Source organism: Vigna unguiculata, chromosome 1, assembly GCF_004118075.2.
Source record: "Vigna unguiculata cultivar IT97K-499-35 chromosome 1, ASM411807v1, whole genome shotgun sequence".
In the NCBI taxonomy this organism is placed as follows: Eukaryota; Viridiplantae; Streptophyta; class Magnoliopsida; order Fabales; family Fabaceae; genus Vigna; species Vigna unguiculata.
The window spans coordinates 29,309,301-29,330,526 of NC_040279.1; the positions used below are offsets into that span (position 1 = coordinate 29,309,301).

Genomic DNA, 21,226 nt, shown 5'->3' on the forward strand with positions numbered 1-21,226 from the left:
CATGTCACCTTACAAGACATCTACTTAAAAATGCACAAAAAGATATTCCATATTCAAAAATTAAAATCATTATCTTATATATCATGATTATACATAATAATAATAATAATAATAATAATAATAATAATAATAATAATAAATAGAAAGAACTTAAAGAAACAACTGAATGATGTGAGTGAGAACTAAAAAAATGAGAACATATAATTTTGTAAGTGGGCCAGTGGGCCAGTGGGCCAACCCACCACGCCCCACCTTTAGCCCGCGAGGGTTGAGGGCCTATGCGGGGTGGGTCACGGGCCAACAGGTTCAACATTTCAGCCCTCCCCACGTTTTTTTGTGCGGGCCAGCACACCTGGCCCGCCCCAAATTGCCATCCCTAGGCTCAACTATGACCGTAGTCGCTCTGCCTTCTAATGACCAGTGACGGACCTTTGATTTTTATTTTTTCTTATAAAATATAATATTTAATATTAATAAATAATAAAATAATAAATTAAACATAATAAAGAATAATAAATTTTATTGAGAGATTTTTCTTATTTTAAGTTTCTCATGTATTGTATTCATTTATTAGTCTTGCATCTTTTTTTTTTTTAAATTAGAAAGTTAAATATAAATTCATTCTCTCACTCTTAGTTCTCGTTCATTCTCTTTTAAGATAAAAAAGTTAACTCTCTCCCTTCTCTTAATAGAAAATATTTAATTTTTCTTTTTCATCTTATGAGTTTTTTGTATATTTATTTTTTTATGAATATGAAAAGAAAAGTTATGTATTATATGTTTATTCATAACCATTTCTTAAATGTGACTTGATTATCATATTTTTTTAGTAATTACGTCTCTTAATTTTTTTATTAGATTTTGATAAATTATTTTTTAGTCTTAATTTTTTTAATTAGGTATATTGATGAAAAATAAAATAATATATTCATTTTTTGTAAATTAATAAAAACAATACAAATTTACTTTTACACTTATTTTCAAGCATGATACTAGAAATTCAATTATTGAATTAGAGAACCATTTATTAAAATTCAAAAAATTATAAGTGAGATTTTTTTTTTCTGCATTGGATGCAGGTAAGTGGAAAAAGAAATCAGGTGGTGGATGGAGCTCCAAAATCCTCTAACTAGGCACCATTGCTTAAGAACACAACAGAATTCTACAAAGAGGAACAGCAAATTTCATTTGAAAGAATTAGCAGATATCGCAAATGGTTTTTCCATATATGCTTAAGATCAGGCAAAGAGGTTTTGGATAATTATACTTGGAGCCAATGAAAATACACTTCCAGAATCAACAATCTCAAAATTTTAAAAAATGACATCCCGACTAATCAATATCTATATATAAGAAAAATAAATTTATATGTAATATATAATTTATTTTTAGATTACATGATTCAAAAATAAATAAAAAACAATAATATAAAACTTTTTGAATTGTATAACTTAAAATTAAAAAAATTAATTTTAAAAGTATGTAATTCAAAATATATTTTAAGATTATAAATACAAAACTAAAACATTATTTTCAATTATAAAAATATATTTTGAAATATTTAGTTTAAAACTAATCATTTTACTTTAAAATTATACAATTCAAAATATAATATCTAATTTTTTTTAACGTTAAGATTGTACAATTAAAAAAAAAATCTTATCTTTCTATCCGAAATCCTTCCAAAAACATATATGATAAAATAATATGTTTTATATTTGATGTAGAGGTGTAGAAAGAAAACATGCATTTACAGATGCAATCGTCTTCTATGAGTGTGTATTAGGGCTGGGCCAAGATTTGGAGATTGGTTGGGCTAAGTCCATTAACCGCATAGAAGCTATTTTTGACAAAAATGAATGTGCGTTTGGATAAGATTTAAACTAACGTCACGTTATGCAGGATTTGTGAAAACATATTTTCTCCTTTCTCTACTCGGCACAGTGATGGGACAAAACGAAAACAGACACATAATTAGTTTACTTCCAGTTGTAAATTATTGATCTAACCTTATCCTATGTAAGAATAGGTGTGTGTAGGATATAGGTTGTATGAGGTAACATTTTAACTTCATTTTCTTGACCTATTCATATTATTAGATTCCAAAAATATTACTTTTAAATTATCAGTTTATTTAATCTGCATTAAAATATAAATATTAATTAAAACAAATAAATACTTCATTTCAAAAGCATATTAATATTTTCGTTGTAAGAGTATATTAAGGCAAACATAAAACAAATATTAAATCAGTAATAATTAGTTTTTTGAATTTCTGCATGTAAAGTAGTCCTGCATATCCTCTTAGAAGGTTTAAGCACTCTTTATAATGTATCCTCTTAACTTTCGTTTCACACCAAACGAGTCATGATTTTTTATTGAATTTTTTTTTAGTCATGGTCAATACTAAAAATATATTATATTGATACTTTAAAAATATTTTTAATATGTTTTAAAATTAATGACTATCTTTGATACATAAAATATAATATATGTATCGAATACTATACGTATTTGATGTAATGTGAAAGATATAAATGTTTCGTTGCCACCTTTATAGAATTCTAGGAGTGAACTACATAATTCAGAAGTTACATTTGATTTTTAAAGGGTTAACTATGTTTTTGGTCCCTAAACTATTAGCCGATTTTGGTTTTAGTCCCTCTTCTAACGTTTGGTCTAATTAGGTCCTTATCTTTTCAAAATTCATGAAATCAGTCCTTAATATCTAACGACGTTAGTGTTTTCTTTGACGTAGCAAACGGTGATCTCTGTCATCATTTCATTTGTAACATGTGACAAATTAATTAATTTAAAAATTTAAATTAAATTTCCACCTCATCTTATTTCTCAAGCATTTTCTTCTTTTCCATGTTACAACACCCATCTCAACTTTTCACGTTCTCCATTTCCAGCACCACCATCCACCATCCTTTATGACCCGACCTTCATCTCATCCTTTCCATTTTTCATCCACAATTCTGGCTTTTTTTAATAAAAAATATCCATTACAAAACAAACATATTTATCGTATTCCTTAACAACAAGCTCATATCTTTCTCCTTCTAACGCACACATCAACTAAATTCATCTTCCATCATCACCACACATCAACTAAATTCATCTTCCATCATCACCACCCCCTCACACCACAACAGAAAACACCATTCTTCCTCCATCACCACAATAGAAAATCCATCTCTCATTTCAAAAATCAACATTATTAAATCAACATTATTAATTAATTTGAAACATCTTTTCATAGACAATATCCATTGACTACACATATTTAGTAGAACAAAAAATTCATAACTAACAACAAAAAATTCCATTCAAAACTTAAATCATATCGCATAAACATAAATCACCGTAAGCATCAATTACCCAGACATAATCAGAAAATGAATCTGCAATTGAACCTAGGGTTTTTACAAACATCACCCTTCCCAAATAATTCACGTCCAAACCAGTCTCCGCCGATCAATTCACTGAATATGAAATTCAAGGAAACAGTAACTGCTAGGCAAATCATGGTGGCGAAGAAAGTGCGGAAGAAGGAGTGGGAGGTGTAAGACCGTGGAGGGGGTAAGGGTTAGGGTTAAGGAGGGGAGCGGCGACATATGGATATGTGATGGCGAGCGACGGAACGTGCAACGATTGAAGGCTTGGGGAAGAAAAGATGCTTTGCGTCAGTGGCATTTCCATATGGCAGCGTCAACATGGCCTTGGATGGTCGAACCGGGGGCGGAGAGGCGAACCGTGGAGGGCGTCATTGGTCTATGGTGGTATTGGTGAGGTTGTGGTGTTTCCAATCTAAGGCTTGGAAGAGAAAGAGAAGAGGAGAAAAGGGAGATCCGAGTAGCGACGACATTGGCGGGTAACACTTTCAACGATGAGGCTTTCGATTACAAACGTCTCTGGTCAAATGGACGGAGCACGAATGAAGAAGAAGTACCTGCAATGCCCGATTGTGTGCAATTGTAAAAGAAAAAGGGGGAACGCTTTTGTGATGTGATCTGGGTGGAGGTAGGAGAAGTTGTGTCTCCCAGAGAGATTTGGGGAAGGAAACCCTAGTTTGAGAAAGAAGAAGAAGATGCGGTGGAAATTTAATTTAAACTTTTAAATTAATTAATTTATCACGTGTTACAAATGAAATGATGACAAAGATCACCGTTTGTCACACGTCAAAGAAAACACTAACGCCGTTAGATATTGAGGACTGATTTCATGAATTTTGAAAGGATAAGGACCTAATTAGACCAAACGTTAGAAGAGGGACTAAAACCAAAATCGCCTAATAGTTTAGGGACAAAAACATAGTTAACCCATTTTTAAATTATGTAATTTAATATACATTTTTAAGTTTCGAACTGCACAATTAAAAAAGAACGAAATGTAAAGTGTAAATTTTAATATTTATTAAGTGTAGAAAAGAAGTATGGAAGTGAAAAAAGAAATATTTCTTAATTAAAATACTGTGGGTGAGTGGGAGTTACCGCATTTGGAGCTCTAATTCTAGGTGTAACGACTAAACTCTTCACATATCATCTTGGTAAAAAAAATTGTTTTATTTAATAAAATTATTAGGTCAAACATATCCAAATTAACAAACTATAATATAAATTTCATATTATATGTTTATGTCATATATATTAGTGCTAATTAGGAATTGTCATGGTTCGCCAATCGACCACCCATTCATTCCAACAGAACAAGAACAGTTAAGTTGGAATTTTCAACTTATTTTATTCCAACTAGTTTATCCTACCAGATTGATGACTAAATAAAAAGTAATTTAAATGATTAATATTTTATGTTATGTTATTTTAAGTAGGTAAATATACAATAATATTATAACTTAAATTATTAAAAATTATAAATTAAATATTAATTATTAGTTATAATAGAATAATTTAATACTTAAATATAATCATTATTTTAATTTAACAATTAATTAATCAATTAAAAATTTTAAAAATATTTATATAATTAAATATATTTTTAATGTTTATTTGTATAAACTAATTTAAAAAAATAATTAGTTCGACATATCAGTTCACCAACACGTCTTCTTTGATGAAGTGAGTTATAAATTTTGATATATTTTGTTACGATGAGTTAATTTGGTCTAGTTTATTTTTAATTGACCAATGACGATCGGGTCAAAATGGAGTGAACTATTTTAGAGTGTCAATTTAATGATACAACATTTGTTTTATAAATGTTTAAATGAGATTTTTGAAAAATTGGATGAATGAGATAGGGAAAGGTAATAGGTGGGGGAAGTAGCTAAGAAAAATCCAAATGGGAAAGCTTAGGTGAGAGAGAGAGAAAGAAAAGTGGTTTTGATGCGGTAGGGAGGTGAGACAAGAAATGATAGAAGGTTCATGATGCATGTCTACTAAAGGGAGAGCCTGGTCTCAATCACTACAATATGCTTTTTCATTGCTTTTGGATCTTAATCTCCCAATTCACTTTCTCTCACACCCATCATCCATGCACATGCAATTGCTACAATCATGTCTTTCCAAAACATTTTCTTCTTCTACTTATGATCAATGCATCATATCATACCATTTCAATGCCCCTTTTCCGATTTCTTTTATAACCCTCTCATTATTGCTGCATCACACCCGTTTTACTCATAATCATACCATTAATTTGCTTTCCGCATCACTTTTCTTCGTAAACCTACCCTTTTCAACTATTAAATAACTCTCAACTACTCAACTCTACTCAATGGAATATATAGTATCATCATTTCACTAAAAAAATTATACAATGGTTCCCATTTTTTGCTCTCATCTTTTATCTCTGACATGACTGACTTAGTGTGGATCATTGATTTTTTTTAAAAGAAAAGATAGTGGTACATTAATTATTAGGAATAGTCCAAGTGTGAGTCAAAGTCTCACATTGGATAGAAAAGACAAAGTTAAACACTATATAAGAATAAAGACCCATAACATCATTACTTTAAGGTTTTGGGGGTAAAAGTGGTGTCAAGGATCTTATATATGTAAGACTAATGTCATATAACCATATGAAACCACAATCTCTCAATGACCATAACCAATGACCATGACTATAACCATACCCATATATATGAAAAAATATATAAACCTATCATTTTACTGATAAAATTATACTATGACTCTCATTTCTTAACTTTCATTTTTGATTTCTGACGTGATTTAGTGTGAGTCATTATTTTTTTTTTTTAAAAAGATAGTGGTACATTAATTAATAACTCAGTCAGAAAATAAAGAAAGAAAATAAAAAAATAAGTGTCATAATATCATTATCTATTTCACTAATGGAATTTTAATTCTAAATTTAAACCATGCTTTAGGTTTTAAATCGCAATCCTTAATTATTATAATTGGAAGTTTATTCAACATCATAGTTTTTGCTATATGTATATTACATATGTGGTGAATGTATGTGGTGAATGTTGTTATTGTAGTTTTATGACTAAATTATACAACCTTTATTAATGAGATTTGACTTCACTGAAGATTATTCTCAAATAGTTTAAGGTGGATGTAATGTAAGATTAATGTTAATATAATAATAAATTAAGTTAGTGACAGTGGGTGGTCTTTATACGTTAATAAATTAAGTTATTAATTATGTTACTGACTTTTAGATGTTGTGTTTCATGTTATTTTGTTTATTGTAGAATGTTCTTAATTGACTATATTTCATGAGAGGAAAATTTGGAATTTAAATCAAAGATGTAGAATAAGTTTCCGCTCGACCAAGATTTAGTAAGCATTTCCCATGTTTCCTTCATGCTTTCCATTTTCCATGTCTTACTTAACTTGGTCCCCAAAGGACCATGCTTTACACATTTCCTTATTTTCTTGGTGATGCCTTTCTTAAAACGAATTAAACGTGATTAAATGTGCTTAATTGAAGCTCGAATAAAAACCATATACTGGTTTTACAAATCTAAAATAAATTCAATCTATAATTACTATACAAAGAAATTGCAATAAAATAGAAGTAAATTTAGTCCACAGTTTTACAAGCAAAGAATCCGTATATAAAATACATAGTAATAATTTGATAAATATTATTCACAGGTGTCATTTTTAAATCACCTTAATTGTCAAAATTAGGGCACTTATTTATAGATAATAAATTAATTTCTCTAAAATTTAAAATAAATGTAATAATTAGTTATTCAACGAACTAACCAAAGCTATAAAAGTCAATTATAAAATTGAGGATAGTTGATCGCACAAGCAATCGCATTGATGCCAATGAACGAGACTAAAATCAATTCAAATTGTCATGACAAAATCTTCTCAATAAATATGTTGTTTTAGAATTAGATAAGTTATAATCTACTTCAACTAGTTTATAGATTGTAGCTAGTAGCTTATTCAGTTTATATCTTTTATTTTAATATATGTCCATTTTCATATTATTCTTGATTTTTTTTTGTCTATTATTACGTATCTCAAATCTATTGAGATAACAATTTTTGCTAGATTTTTTTTTTTATTTTTTCAAATTTAAAAAAATTATAAATTGAAGCAACAAATATTTCATTAGAGGAAGTTAAGTGAAAATTACACGCAACAAAAAATATAAAAAATAAATTTAATGTAGCATTAATTTAAATTAGAAGGTAAAAAATTTCAATGTATTAAATATAAATAAATTTAATTTAATTGATACTCGTTATATAATCTCATTTAAACAGAATAACTTCTCCAAATAAAACAAACACGTACAACTTTTTAAAAAATAAATAAAATAATAAAACATTTAATAAAAATTCAATTATTTTAAAAAATATAAAATTATAATAACATAATAATAGATTTTTTAGTTTGAATATAAATTCCATTTATACGTAGTTGTATCATTAAACGCTTATCACTTGTCAAAAACTATAGCAATTGGTCAAGGCACAACTTTTTTTATTTAAGAGTGTAAAACAAGCCTAAGCGTCACGATTTGATTATGACCCGGTCCACTTGGGCTCCCTCTTCAAAAGAGTCCAAAGAAATTGAATTTGTGACATTGATTCTGACACCAATTGTTAGAATCCAGTATTCAATTGTGAGTCTAAGTCTCACATTGACTAAAAATGAGAAAGTAAAATATTAATGAAGATTCATAAATTTATTATCTTAAGATTTTGGGTTGAGAGTTATATCAATTCCTTACTTGATTGGACTTAGGTTGTATTAATGTTGTATCTCCTTAATGAACCTATAAAAGTATATTAAAAAGATTTTGAATACATCAACACCTGATAATGTCAAATAAATAACAATAAAAAAATGCTAAGTAAATAACAACACCAAAAAATGTTAAGTAAATAACAACACTAAAAAACTAAAAAAAATATGGACTCGCTAATTTAGTTCACGTTTCTAATCCAATAAATCAGGCTACCAACTTAGATTCTGAGTTAAAATCTTATTTATTATCTGAAAGCTAACTTATTATATATCAACTAACTTTCCCAAAAAAAAAAAGTACAAATGTGTTACATCGATGGATTTCACGAACGAGGCTTGATAATACTGTTTCTGAAAAAAAATGAGGTTGTTATAAGCAAGGTCCACAAAACTAATGAACCAGTTCGGAAACACGAGCCCGTCTGTCCACCCCAATTTGGAGGTAATTTTATCATTCATTTGAAGAAAAAAAAATCCTTTAACATCCTTAAAAGTTGCACTCATCTTGTTCAACTCTAGGTATATTTGTAACCGTAATTACATAAGATTAAAGTTACAATAAGAACAACTTTTGAAAATTGGAAGAAATCTTGGAGGGATTTGGGGTACCTAAATAGAAAAATGACTTTACGGCCAAAAAAAGAAAAGTGATGAAATTTGTTTTAAAAAATAGTGTTAGGACAAGAATGATGTTGTCCTTGGCTTTTGTAAGGGAAAGTTAATGTAGAGGGAAAGTTTCTGAAGGAAGAATATAAATTTTGCAACATTGTTTTAAAGTTTCTTTTGATATGATAATGTATAGTGGTGGCCACCTTACTGTCATATGGACATGTCTTGGACCTACCTGTCTGCAAGATGCCTCTACACCCTTGCCCATTGCTTTGGCCCCACTCACCATATCACATTATTTCATTTTCTCTTTTCCTTTTACCACTTCAATTTCTCACTTCCTACTTTTCAATACTAATCAAAATTCAGCATTTAGATAGAATTTGATGGATGTTTCTAAGAGTTTTATAGAGGGTTGTTATTTTATAAGATGTTCTATTTTTTCATTCATAAAATTTAGGTTTATTTTTAGATTCCAACAAAATTCTTCTCAAATGTAAGTCTGGTTACAATGGGACAAAAACATTAATCACAAATACCCTACTTTATTTGTATCTTGTTTATTATAACAGGAGATACTTTTGATATAAGAATCATACTAGATTTGGTTTAGTCCGTCACCAAAACAAATATTTGACTCTAATATCATTAATAAATCTTTTGAAAATATTCTCTATAAAATGACATTAATAAAATATAATTCAATTCACATAAAAAATTAATAATATTTTTGATCTAAAATTTTAATTTTAGGTTGAAAGTAATATTAATACCGTATATAAATTAAACTCATATCTTATTATTTTATTATTATGCCTCTCTAATGAATCTTAACTTGGAAGATCCATGAAACTTTTATGAGAGCAATTATAATTCAACAACTATATAAATTTAGTATTTGTGGATTCTTTTCTTCATATTTAATTTTTTATTTATATATTTGTATCGTATTATTAACAGATTTTATGTTGTTGTTGTTAAGTGGTATTATATTAAAGCAATAACCACATTAATATTAAAGGGATGAATTTATCGGATTAACTTATATTTTAATATAATTGCAATGTTTACTTGTTGTGATTTTTGTGATGGCTTTGTTGAAATTCAAATCTGAGCTAATAACATCTGTTGTGAATGAGATCGTTGGTCGTTATCATGCTTTGTAAGAGAAAACAGTAACACTTTCCCCTTTCTCCGCTTTCTTTGCAGACACATGGTCCACAACCATGTTCATTGATTTTGACTTTTTTTCATCACTTTTGTCTGCTAAATTATAATCTAATGCAAAATCATACATGTACATCCTAATTTTGGACGCAGGGTTCAAAAGAAAGATAAAGCTACAAAGAAAGACTGAAGAATACAGTATATAAAATCAAATGATAAAGTTAAAGAAATAAAACAAAAAGTTCGCAAAGATATGAAAAAAAAAAACGGAGAGTATAATTTTTATATTTTTTAATTAAGATATATTGTTTAATTTTTTATAAATAGAGTGATGTAAATATTAAACATCATTTAAAAAAAATGTAAGATTACATAATTTATATAAAATAAATTTCATCGTCTTATTATTTTTTACGAATTATAAAAATTATTTGACTAATATAAAATAGTACTGTGATTAATATAAAACAACGAATGATTTTTATTATTTTAATGAAAAATGTATTAAGTAAACTTGTCATACTCCCTTACTACGTCCACCATCATTATTTATAAAGGATTATCTCCATAATCACTATAATTATTAGTTTAAAAGAAAAACTCAATTAAAAAATATATCAATTGTACATTACAATTAAAACTTAATTAAACCTGTATAAAATAACCTTTTATATAAAGTATACAATGCTAAGTTGTGCTAAGTTGTGCAGTAATTAATGATGGCAATGATGACACAGAGAGAACAATTAAAGGACAAAATATGCTTTCTAAAGCAGTGTGCTTTTTGACACTACTGAGTTTTTTAAACATGAATAGTAATTAATGGTGTACCTAGTTAATGTGATGTATTATCTGCCATTTAAAAATGACACACACAGAGAGAATTAAGGTAAAACATAGAATTTTGCCACTTGTTGGCAAGCATATGGTTTGTCTCACACTACTTTGCGCAACCATGTCATTTTATTTTCTCCATTCAAGAGATTTCGCTTTCCAATGGCAATATTGCATTGATTCCAATAACTGTTAGAGTTGTGTTCAATAATAAAGATAAGATTCTGATATCAGCACGAAGGTGAAGGTAGAAATCAAGAATCATAAGACTAACTCAACAATTTGATTGCTCAATCATGCTTGAAATAAAGTTTAGGTGAATTGTAGGTAGCAGATACATTTAAATACCTTATAATTGACATTCTATAGTATATGTAAAACTTCGTAGTTTGAATGCTTTGAATTCATAGGATTAGAAGTTTCAAATATAAGTGAGAGAAGTTCAAAAACACATCCAAGTACCTTATAATTGACACTGTAACTTGGTGAATGGTGATGGAATCACTGAAGCTACATGGTGCACTATAACTGAGATATAAACCGAATGTTACTAATTATCTTTCTGATTTAACATGCACGGAAACCCTTTTATAATGCACATACTTGTTCATATTTCGCTTTCATGATTGAAGAAACTGCATTCATGAATGCTAGAAATGTAGGCTAAGTTTATAGGCAAGGAGAAAATTTTGATCATTTAGGTGAAAATAAGATGCATGAATGGGAGCAGTGGATAGGGGCCCAGAAATACAGAACCTCTATGAAAATTGTTTAGATATATTTATTCAAGAAAAATTGAAATGTATTCTGAAAAAGGGAAGTCTCATTCCCTATATAAAATAAGCCTACATTGAGGGAATCCTAGGATTAGGTAATGTGATATTTGCAGCACAACTTTATTGTCTTCTCAAATCCATGATAATTTTGGGAAGAAACAATAGGCACAGCAAATTAATTTCCCATCCGGGCCCTTATTCCCCTCCTTCTATGACCAAGAAAACATTTGCTAGGGTTCTGACATCCCTCCACCATCTCTGCTATGAATTTCTGAATTACTTTAAATATGTAACAACAAATTAAACACTACACACATTCACAACACTGAAAACACAGAAACTGTCTATCATTTTCTGTATGTGGTCAATATCAGCATTTTCTTACCCATAACAAGTTTACAAATTTGGAGTTACAGATACTAGTTAGAAGCATTGCGGACTTTATGACTCAAACTACACTTGTATGGATTACAAAAACTATTGAAATGACAGTGAAAATCAAGCACACATCAAAGAATGTGAGTTTGATTTTCTATTGCTATTGAGCCAACTTTTGTTTGCTATTTAACATCAGAGTGAAGGGGGGCTAAACTTTATTTTATGAATGAAAAATGGTTTTTTCTATTTAGATTTTCATTTGGGTAACTTTTCTTTACGTGGTTTTGATTTTTCACCAATGGAAAGTAGAACATTAGAAAAAAAAGATTTGATTTTTGAGGATGAGAATTAATGGCGCCCGATGAATTATGGTCCGTCCCAAACAGAAAACGCTGTGGTAAAGTGTGCCCCACATGCAATGAGACAGGAGTTTTATGCAGCTTTCATTCAGTGATGACTGCCCATTTCTCGTGATGCCTACATCTACATGGCAAAGAATTTCATTCTCATTTCTCTCTCTCTGAGACATAAGAAAACACCTGGTCCGTGAACCCTGCGATAAAGCATTGCACTCTTTCTCTCTTAGCTCCTTCTCCCATTTCATCACTCACTGTTCACTCAAGATTGGAGACGTTTCCCTCTGCATCGTTGTAGTCACTTTCTCTGTTACCTCTGCACTTCATGTTTTCTTCTGCTACCAAGTATGGCAATGTTTCATATGCAACCCACGGTTCATAATGCTTCCTCTTTTGTCTCTTTTATTTATCCTTCTTGTTTTCCTTCCACCGAAAGTGAAAGCTTTCTCTTTTTCTTTTTTTTCTCTCCAATGCTTTTCTTTCTTTGTTCTCTGGAACTAGGTACTACCACGACTTTAATGGCATCACTGTTTTTCATTTTTCTCAAATCTCAAATGGGTTTTCTCCTAGATGTTGATATCTTTCTGGGGTTGTTTACTGCATTTCAGGGCTGGTGAAAGCTTCTAAAGGTTTTTCCCTTGAAGCGGTGCAAGCAACAACGGAGGGGATACTTGGCTCCAAGTCCTCACGTTTAATAAGAAAAGGGAAAGTTCATCGTGGACTTTTATGGTGAAAAGAACAAGAGACAAGAGTTGTTAATGCTGTGGTACAGTGTTTGGTAGAGTTTTGATAACGATTTTGGCTCTTGGAGAAAAACACTGTTGAGTGGAGTGGAAGCATTTACACTTCACTTCAGCAGAGAACGGTGTACAGTGATGGAAGCTCTGTGCTTGTTACACATTCTGCTAGCTTGGTGTCTGTCATGTTTTGAGCTTGTTGGTGCTGAGCTTCAGGAGCAAGCTATATTACAGGCCATCAACCAAGAGCTTAGAGTCCCTGGATGGGGGGATGCCAACAACTCAGATTACTGCACTTGGCAAGGTGTCAACTGTGGTAACCACTCAATGGTGGAGAGCTTGGATCTGTCTCACCGGAATCTTCGAGGTAATGTAACTTTAATGTCTGAGCTCAAAGCATTGAAGCGGCTTGATCTTTCAAATAATAACTTTGATGGATTGATTCCTCCTGATTTTGGAAATTTATCTGATCTCGAAGTTTTGGATTTGTCTTCAAATAAGTTCCAAGGTTCAATCCCACCTCAGTTGGGTGGTCTCAGAAACCTCAAATCATTGAACCTTTCCAATAATGTGCTTGTGGGAGAAATACCAATGGAACTTCAGGGCTTAGAGAAATTGCAAGATTTTCAAATTTCTAGTAACCATTTGAGTGGTCTTATACCTTCCTGGGTGGGAAACTTAACTAATCTGAGGCTTTTCACTGCTTATGAGAACCGTTTAGATGGCAAGATTCCAGATGATCTAGGCTCAATTTCTGAGCTTCAAATACTTAACTTGCACTCTAACCAGCTTGAAGGTCCAATACCAGCTAGCATTTTTGTTCCAGGGAAGCTGGAAGTTCTGGTTCTCACCCAGAATAATTTTAGTGGAGAACTTCCTGAGGAAATTGGGAATTGCAAAGCCCTTTCCAGCGTTCGAATTGGAAACAACCATCTAGTAGGTACCATTCCTAAGACCATTGGAAATCTTAGTAGCCTAACCTACTTTGAAGCTGATAATAATGATCTTTCTGGTGAGGTTGTGGCAGAATTTTCTCAGTGTTCTAATCTTACTCTCTTGAATTTGGCTTCAAATGGATTTACTGGAACAATTCCACAAGACTTTGGACAACTTATGAATCTTCAGGAATTAATTCTTTCTGGAAATAGCCTATTTGGCGATATTCCAATATCAATTCTGAGTTGCAAAAATCTTAACAAGCTTGATATTAGCAACAACAGATTCAATGGGACAATACCAAATGAAATCTGCAATATCACCCGGTTGCAGTACTTGCTGTTGGATCAGAATTTTATAAGAGGAGAGATCCCCCATGAAATTGGTAATTGTGCAAAACTTCTTGAATTACAATTGGGCAGCAATATCTTGACTGGAACTATTCCTCCTGAGATTGGGCGCATTAGGAACTTACAGATAGCTTTAAATTTGAGCTTCAATCATCTTCATGGACTTCTGCCCCCTGAATTGGGAAAACTGGACAAACTTGTTTCACTGGATGTTTCAAACAATCGGCTATCAGGTAATATCCCACCTGAACTTAAGGGAATGTTGAGCTTGATAGAGGTGAACTTCTCAAATAATCTGTTAGCAGGCCTGGTACCAACATTTGTACCATTCCAGAAGAGTCCTAGTTCAAGTTTTTTGGGCAACAAAGGGCTTTGTGGAGAGCCTATAAACCCTTCATGTGGAACCCTTTATGATGATCACAAGGCTTACCATCACCGGGTTTCTTACAGAATCATACTAGCTGTAATTGGTTCTGGTTTGGCTGTTTTTATGTCGGTAACTATAGTTGTCTTGCTGTTTATGATCAGAGAGAGGCAAGAAAAAGTAGCCAAAGATGCTGGGATAGTCGATGAGAGCATCAATGACAACCCAACTATAATTGCAGGGACTGTTTTTGTTGATAATCTCAAACAAGCAGTAGACCTTGATGCTGTTGTTAAAGCAACTCTGAAAGACTCTAATAAGCTCAGCAGCGGAACTTTCAGCACAGTTTACAAGGCAATCATGCCTTCTGGGGTGGTCTTATCTGTTAGGAGATTGAAGTCTGTAGACAAGACAATAATCCACCACCAGAACAAGATGATTAGAGAACTTGAAAGACTGAGCAAAGTTTGTCATGATAATCTTGTGCGTCCCATTGGCTATGTCATTTATGAAGATGTTGCTCTTCTCTTGCATCATTATTTTCCAAACGGAACACTGGCTCAGCTTCTTCATGAATCTACCCGGAAACCTGAATATCAACCTGACTGGCCCTCTAGATTGTCCATTGCCATTGGTGTGGCAGAAGGTTTGGCTTTCCTTCATCATGTGGCAATCATCCATCTTGACATTTCTTCTGGCAATGTTCTCTTGGATGCAAATTTCAAACCATTAGTTGGGGAGATAGAGATTTCAAAACTTCTGGATCCAACCAAAGGCACTGCAAGTATCAGTGCAGTTGCTGGTTCCTTTGGTTACATACCTCCAGGTATGCTAATTTCTGGCATGCAATTCTCCCATCTATTCGCGCTATTAACTTTTACAGTATATAGTCTTTGCATTATCATCTCTTTACACATAGTTAATTAACTTTACAATATTACATTAAAATTCATGTTAATGATGATTTATAACTGGTTGATGAGGGTAACTTTTGTATACAGTCATTACATACAAATTAAACTCTACTTTTGTTGTGTTTAGCATGCTTCATGTTACATTTCTTCTGCAATGCAGAATATGCATATACTATGCAAGTGACAGCACCAGGAAATGTTTATAGCTACGGTGTTGTTCTGTTGGAGATCCTCACAACTAGATTACCAGTTGATGAGGATTTTGGTGAAGGTGTAGATTTGGTGAAATGGGTTCACAGTGCTCCAGTGAGAGGGGAAACTCCAGAGCAGATATTGGATGCCAGGCTTAGCACAGTTTCTTTTGGTTGGAGGAAAGAAATGCTTGCTGCTTTGAAGGTTGCATTGCTGTGCACCGACAACACACCAGCCAAACGACCGAAAATGAAGAATGTAGTGGAAATGCTGCGAGAGATAAAGCAAAACTGAGAACAGCAAACAAACTACTCAAGATTTCTATTCTGTGCTGTAGTCTATGCCGTTGAAGATTTGATGTATGCAAAATCTCATGGATACAGAGGAACTGATGAGTAATACAACAACATTAAATAGTAGACTTGTATGAGGAGTTACTTCAGATGGTGAAGGTGGTGTGAAAGTAAATTCAGGCATTGCTATAACTTCACCTTTGTAGGTTGTCCAAAGGGTTAGTTGTAAAATGGCAGCTAGCTTATCTATTTGAGTTGGACACTATGATTAGGTTGGTGGAGGATAAATGCAAGAGGCTTTGAAACAAGATATATCAGTTCCTCTTGCATATAATCGAAACACAGTTTTCATATTGTATTTACTCATTTGGGAGATGTATGCACCTATCAATCAATCTGTTCCCATTGAAATTGAGAATCTTTAGTTTATTTTTGTTGAGATCACAGACTATACAACTGAATTGTTCACATGCAGTAGCTTCTGCTGGATATGTTTTACCACTTTTGACATACATCACAAAACCTTTCATTATACAAAATATTACTGTAAATAATATTTTTCGACATAAGAAACTCAAAACACAAGTTTGGAAATTCATTTCTGATGTGTTTTAGTATATGATTTTCAAAGTACTTGCTGCATAATTAATGATCTAAAGATACATGTCATCTTTCTACTATGGTCGCTGTCTTCTGTGGCAAATGTACCTTTAGTGGTCTCCTTTTTTGGTTTATAGATAATGAACATGTTTTTGTTTGGTAGGACCATGATACCTTGATGTGGATATAGATCACTCATTTTGGATTGTGAAAAGAAGCTTGATTCAAAGATCAACACTATTTTACGACTATATTTATGTGGCCGTCTCTTAATTTGATTTTTAAATAAAATGTTAGATAAATTTTAGTTTCTCTATGATTATTTTTAATAAAAAAAATTATATATATTAGGTACTTAATAAATTAAATGTTTTAATTTAAATATCTGTTATCACCTGTTTCATTCTACTATTCCTGTGTATATTATTAAGTTGAAACTTGTATACTGCGATTTTGAATAATTGAAAATTACGTTTATTAAATTTCTTTTATTACCTATAATAATAATAATAATAATAATAATAATATGAAAAAAAATGAATTACTATTATAAAAAATTAAGTTGAAAGAAAAAAATATATAAAAAAAATAAGGATTCAATTAAAAGAGTCAATGTAATGATAAAAAATAAAACACAAATATATTTTTTTATGAACTTAAACCAAAAAATTATAGTTTATTAGGTATTTAATTTGGAAAAAGGATTCATTGGGTGTTCAAAAAGTCAACTCTTAAAGTTTATAAAAACCTAAATAAATGAACTTTAACGACATGTTTGGTTTCCATTCTTCCTATATCATACATAATGTCCACGCCACGCAGAAGCACCATGGTGATTGATACAAAGTGCCATGATTATCGCATTGCACGTTTGTTTAGTGCGTTTCCAAGCGTGAATATGTAATTCGAGTAAACTTATATGTAAAATTAATTACTTCAATACTAATTAAGAATAGTAGTTAAATTTATTTAATATTCTTGTTTCTATATAATAAAAGATATATTTTTTCTTTTAAGATGTCCGAAGTTATATTTTTATTAAGAATTACGTTTGATTTAAAAATAAAAGTAGTTTTAAAACAACATAAATAAGGTTTAGAGGATTGAAATTTGTCTATATCTAATTCTCGTGACTTTTTTTCCTTATATTTGAGTTGTGAGATATATTACTGATTTTCAGCTACTTGTTTTTGTTTACTTCAGTTGTCAAACTTCAAGGTAAAGGAAGAGCTAAATAAATATACTGTAATAACACTTGAGTACAGAACAAATTGAAAAATAATTTTTTAAAAACTAAATTCTGATAAGTTTTATCTTAATATCTAAGGTGATATTTTCTACACAACCTTTCATTTCTTTATAAGAGAAAATTATCTAAATTTAATTGTCAAAAAAGAAATTTTAATAACTGATAAGACATTTATCAAAACGAGGAATCTCTTGTCTGTTCCTGAAGAGAGGGACTGAGGGAAAACATGAAAAAAGAAGGGTGAAAAAAAAATTGTTTGATAGTGTTGAAAATAGAAGTGAAGAGAAATAAACAAATACAAATCCTCCAACATACAATTTCTCTATAGATCAAGAATGAAATTTAACAGTAAGCTTATTTTTACTGTCAATGATAATCAATATTCAATATTATATTATTAGGAAAAACATTTACTTCCCCAATTATAATCCATTATGAATAATTTTCCATAATTGATTATTAGTCTTTTCAAATCAAATTAACTTAAACGTCAACTTAATACATATTTTTATTTTCCCTAAAAAATTGACTCAATTTTATTTTCCGCTCCCTTTTAAAATCTGCAAGAAATTTAGAGATAACTTTATTTGTCAAAACAACCAGCTTGTCCACCACTAGTCAAATTATCAATGGTTGGTTCATCAAATAATTTGTTTTCCAATTATTCACAATCGATTACCAATTTTGCATAATGAATTTGGCTACTCTAAATTCAGGAGATGCACTTTTAGAATAAAGTGCAATAACGGTCATGTCATGATTACAAAACCAACAACTTATACATTTTGTTAAAATTCAGTTAATTTTATCATGACTTTCGATCATTGAAATTCGTAATCAATATTGCATTCTCCTGGATACAAGTCCCGAATATTCTTTCAGTTATCAGTTTTTCACATCAGTCTTTATACGAAAAATACTTGTTATACTTCTATTTTTACTCTGTCCTATTTTTCTTAAAATAAACATCTATATTTCTCTATCATTTCTTAACAATTCCAATTCGCTACTATTCTCTTCTATATTTCTATCTCATCCAAATTTTTTCCTCCCAAACACTATCACATCTCGGTAAGTCAAAGGATGAGGTGTTCTCCAGCAGCCACCCAACACTTTAAATTCTAAAGTCAGCAAAAGAGACCAGAAATTTAAGTAAATAAGCAATTTTCTTTCTACACAATCATATTAAGAATGAGTTTTGTGCGTGTTGGTTTACCGCTGAAGAGTAGTTAATAATACTCTAAAGCTAAAACTTGCTCTCAGATTTGATGAGAGATTCACAAATTACTGAGAATGGACTATGATGCAAACCAATCAATTAACATTTCCCGCACATGGCAAATTTCCATCAAGCACTATACGTTCAAAACCGCACTTGTAATTTTACAGCAAGGGAAAACAATCCAAAGTTGGTTGCTCTCACTGAATGACACTGGCTAAATGCACCCGATAGTACCGCTAGTAATAGTTTTTAGCATACCTCTGCTAAACATAATTTCACGCATTGATTCACATTCATACCAAGGTAGAGACTAAACAGAGAATTTGAATACAAGAATATTCATTAATAAATCCACTTTGTTTAAATAACCTTTTATTAAGCAAGTAAACATTCACATGTTAAAACATAGAAACACTAATTGAACTGGAGGAGTTTTACCTCAAACATGACCATCATTTATGGAAACATATCCCATGATCAAGGTGAACCAATTAACTCAAAATTCATGAACAAAAATGATCACTCAGAGCGAGACTTGACAACGAAATTTTGGCGACTTATGGGATTCATGACAACTGGTGGACCAGCCGTACGAGGCCATGCCTGAAATTTTTTGTCAGTCTCTTCCTCCCACTCTTTGTTTGTAATGGTGCTAGGGGTACTACCTGAAGAAATCAGTTAGGGGGGTTACACACTGTAAAAACAAATCCAGAAAGCAAATTGTTTCTGGTGGAAGACTCTACTCACCTCCAAATATCTTTTTGTCTGAAACATAATAATCACAAACCCATGCAATTCCAAACGATCCAAGAACAGCAGAAACGATATACTTGGCTGACATGACTGCAGACTACGCTAACAAACAAAAGAATAAATAAGTCAAAATACAAAATCGAAAGAAAACGGCTACATGAATGGCAGAGACATCATTCCTATCCAATTAAACAGATGGTACGACACAATAAAATTGCAGAAAACAATCTAGGTGGAATTTTACACTAAACTGCACAGGCACCAAAAAAATGCATGAAATCGTGTTAGTTAGAGTGGTAAAGCAACTACATTCCTAAAATCTTACAAACTCGTGAATATAGCAGTGGAAATCCCTTTGACAAAAACTACATGCTGTTTAGATGCTAAACAACCTAACAACTCGAGACTCTGATATTAGATTGCAACCCTCAATTACAAATATAAACAAATACAAAATGCTAGCTTAAGTAGATTACTATATAGATTAACAAACCAAACGAACAACTCGAGACTCGAGGATATTAGATAGCAACCCACAATAAAAAATATAAATAAACCCAAAATGCTAGCTTCAGGTGATGGTTGAATGGATTAACATAACAAACTGAAGAAAACAGAAACCGTGAGGAGTCAATTCATATGCAATGATACATCAACCGAAAGTTGTCAGAACAAAACCCTTATATTGCATGTGGGAACTCTTTTAAGACCTATCATCCGAATATTAATAAGCCTACAGGTTGGGCGATTATGTAAAAGACGGTATGATTTGGTGTATTTTACACTATAAAGTCCATCACAAGAAAGCAAACAAGCTTCTTCATCGAAACCACTGAGCATAGAAAAAATAGAGAAGGTAAAGCATTGTCACAGAAACCAGTTTACATAAGATTAGGCAAATTTCAAGGGGGGAAACTTGGAATTGAAATCAAATTTGCACAAAATAAATGTAAATGTGGTAAAACAATCACGTCCCTAATCGTGCAATGTATTGGTTGAATCAATTAATAAAAAATTAGAAGTCAGAAAAAAAAAGTTACATCCGGTCCTAATTGGAGTCTATTGAATGTTCAGATAATCGACCCAGTGAAGAGGATAAAGAAGCGCGGAAATTAAACGAGAAACAATAAGACATTTGAGATAAATTCATGCGAGGCATGAAATCGAAAAGGCTTACAGAAGAAGTCTAGGGTTCGTACCTGAAGCTCGAGATCTATCGAGAGAAAGAACGAAATGGAAGAAGTGAAACAAGAACGCTTCTACTTTACTTTCTGCATTCAGTACATATATGGGCT

The 21,226-nt window shown here is 31.3% G+C and overlaps 2 protein-coding genes across 4 annotated transcripts; one reads left to right on the top strand and one right to left on the bottom strand.

Moving 5' to 3' along the window:
* Positions 1-12,362: 12,362 nt before the first annotated feature.
* LOC114191745 (leucine-rich repeat receptor-like tyrosine-protein kinase PXC3) lies at positions 12,363-16,575 on the top strand. The gene is made up of 3 exons (XM_028081118.1): positions 12,363-12,666; positions 12,930-15,534; positions 15,783-16,575. Exons 2-3 carry the CDS (start codon positions 13,197-13,199, stop codon positions 16,106-16,108), a joined length of 2,664 nt encoding a protein of 887 aa, XP_027936919.1. The 5' UTR covers positions 12,363-12,666; positions 12,930-13,196; the 3' UTR covers positions 16,109-16,575.
* A 2,925-nt stretch (positions 16,576-19,500) lies between these two features.
* Positions 19,501-21,226, bottom strand: LOC114176631. 3 transcript variants are annotated; one of them, XM_028061747.1, is made up of 3 exons: positions 21,131-21,226; positions 19,926-20,028; positions 19,501-19,843 (listed from the first exon to the last, which is right to left on the bottom strand). In XM_028061747.1, the coding sequence occupies exons 2-3, from the start codon at positions 20,017-20,019 to the stop codon at positions 19,698-19,700; spliced, it is 240 nt and encodes a 79-aa protein (XP_027917548.1). In that variant the 5' UTR covers positions 20,020-20,028; positions 21,131-21,226; the 3' UTR covers positions 19,501-19,697. The 3 variants fall into 3 exon arrangements, with proteins under 3 accessions (XP_027917548.1, XP_027917540.1, XP_027917555.1); XM_028061739.1 differs by having other exon boundaries at positions 19,926-20,033; positions 21,131-21,216; XM_028061754.1 differs by lacking the exon at positions 21,131-21,226 and adding an exon at positions 21,109-21,127.

Excerpts from the sequence above, each read along its gene's own strand:
- LOC114176631 (XM_028061747.1), bottom strand. The coding sequence starts at position 20,019 with ATGTCAGCCAAGTATATCGTTTCTGCTGTTCTTGGATCGTTTGGAATT. Across the intron at positions 19,844-19,925 it reads AGACAAAAAGATATTTGGAG|GTAGTACCCCTAGCACCATT; the intron begins GTGAGTAGAGTC and ends TGATTTCTTCAG.
- LOC114191745 (XM_028081118.1), top strand. The coding sequence starts at position 13,197 with ATGGAAGCTCTGTGCTTGTTACACATTCTGCTAGCTTGGTGTCTGTCA. Across the intron at positions 15,535-15,782 it reads CTTTGGTTACATACCTCCAG|AATATGCATATACTATGCAA; the intron begins GTATGCTAATTT and ends TCTGCAATGCAG.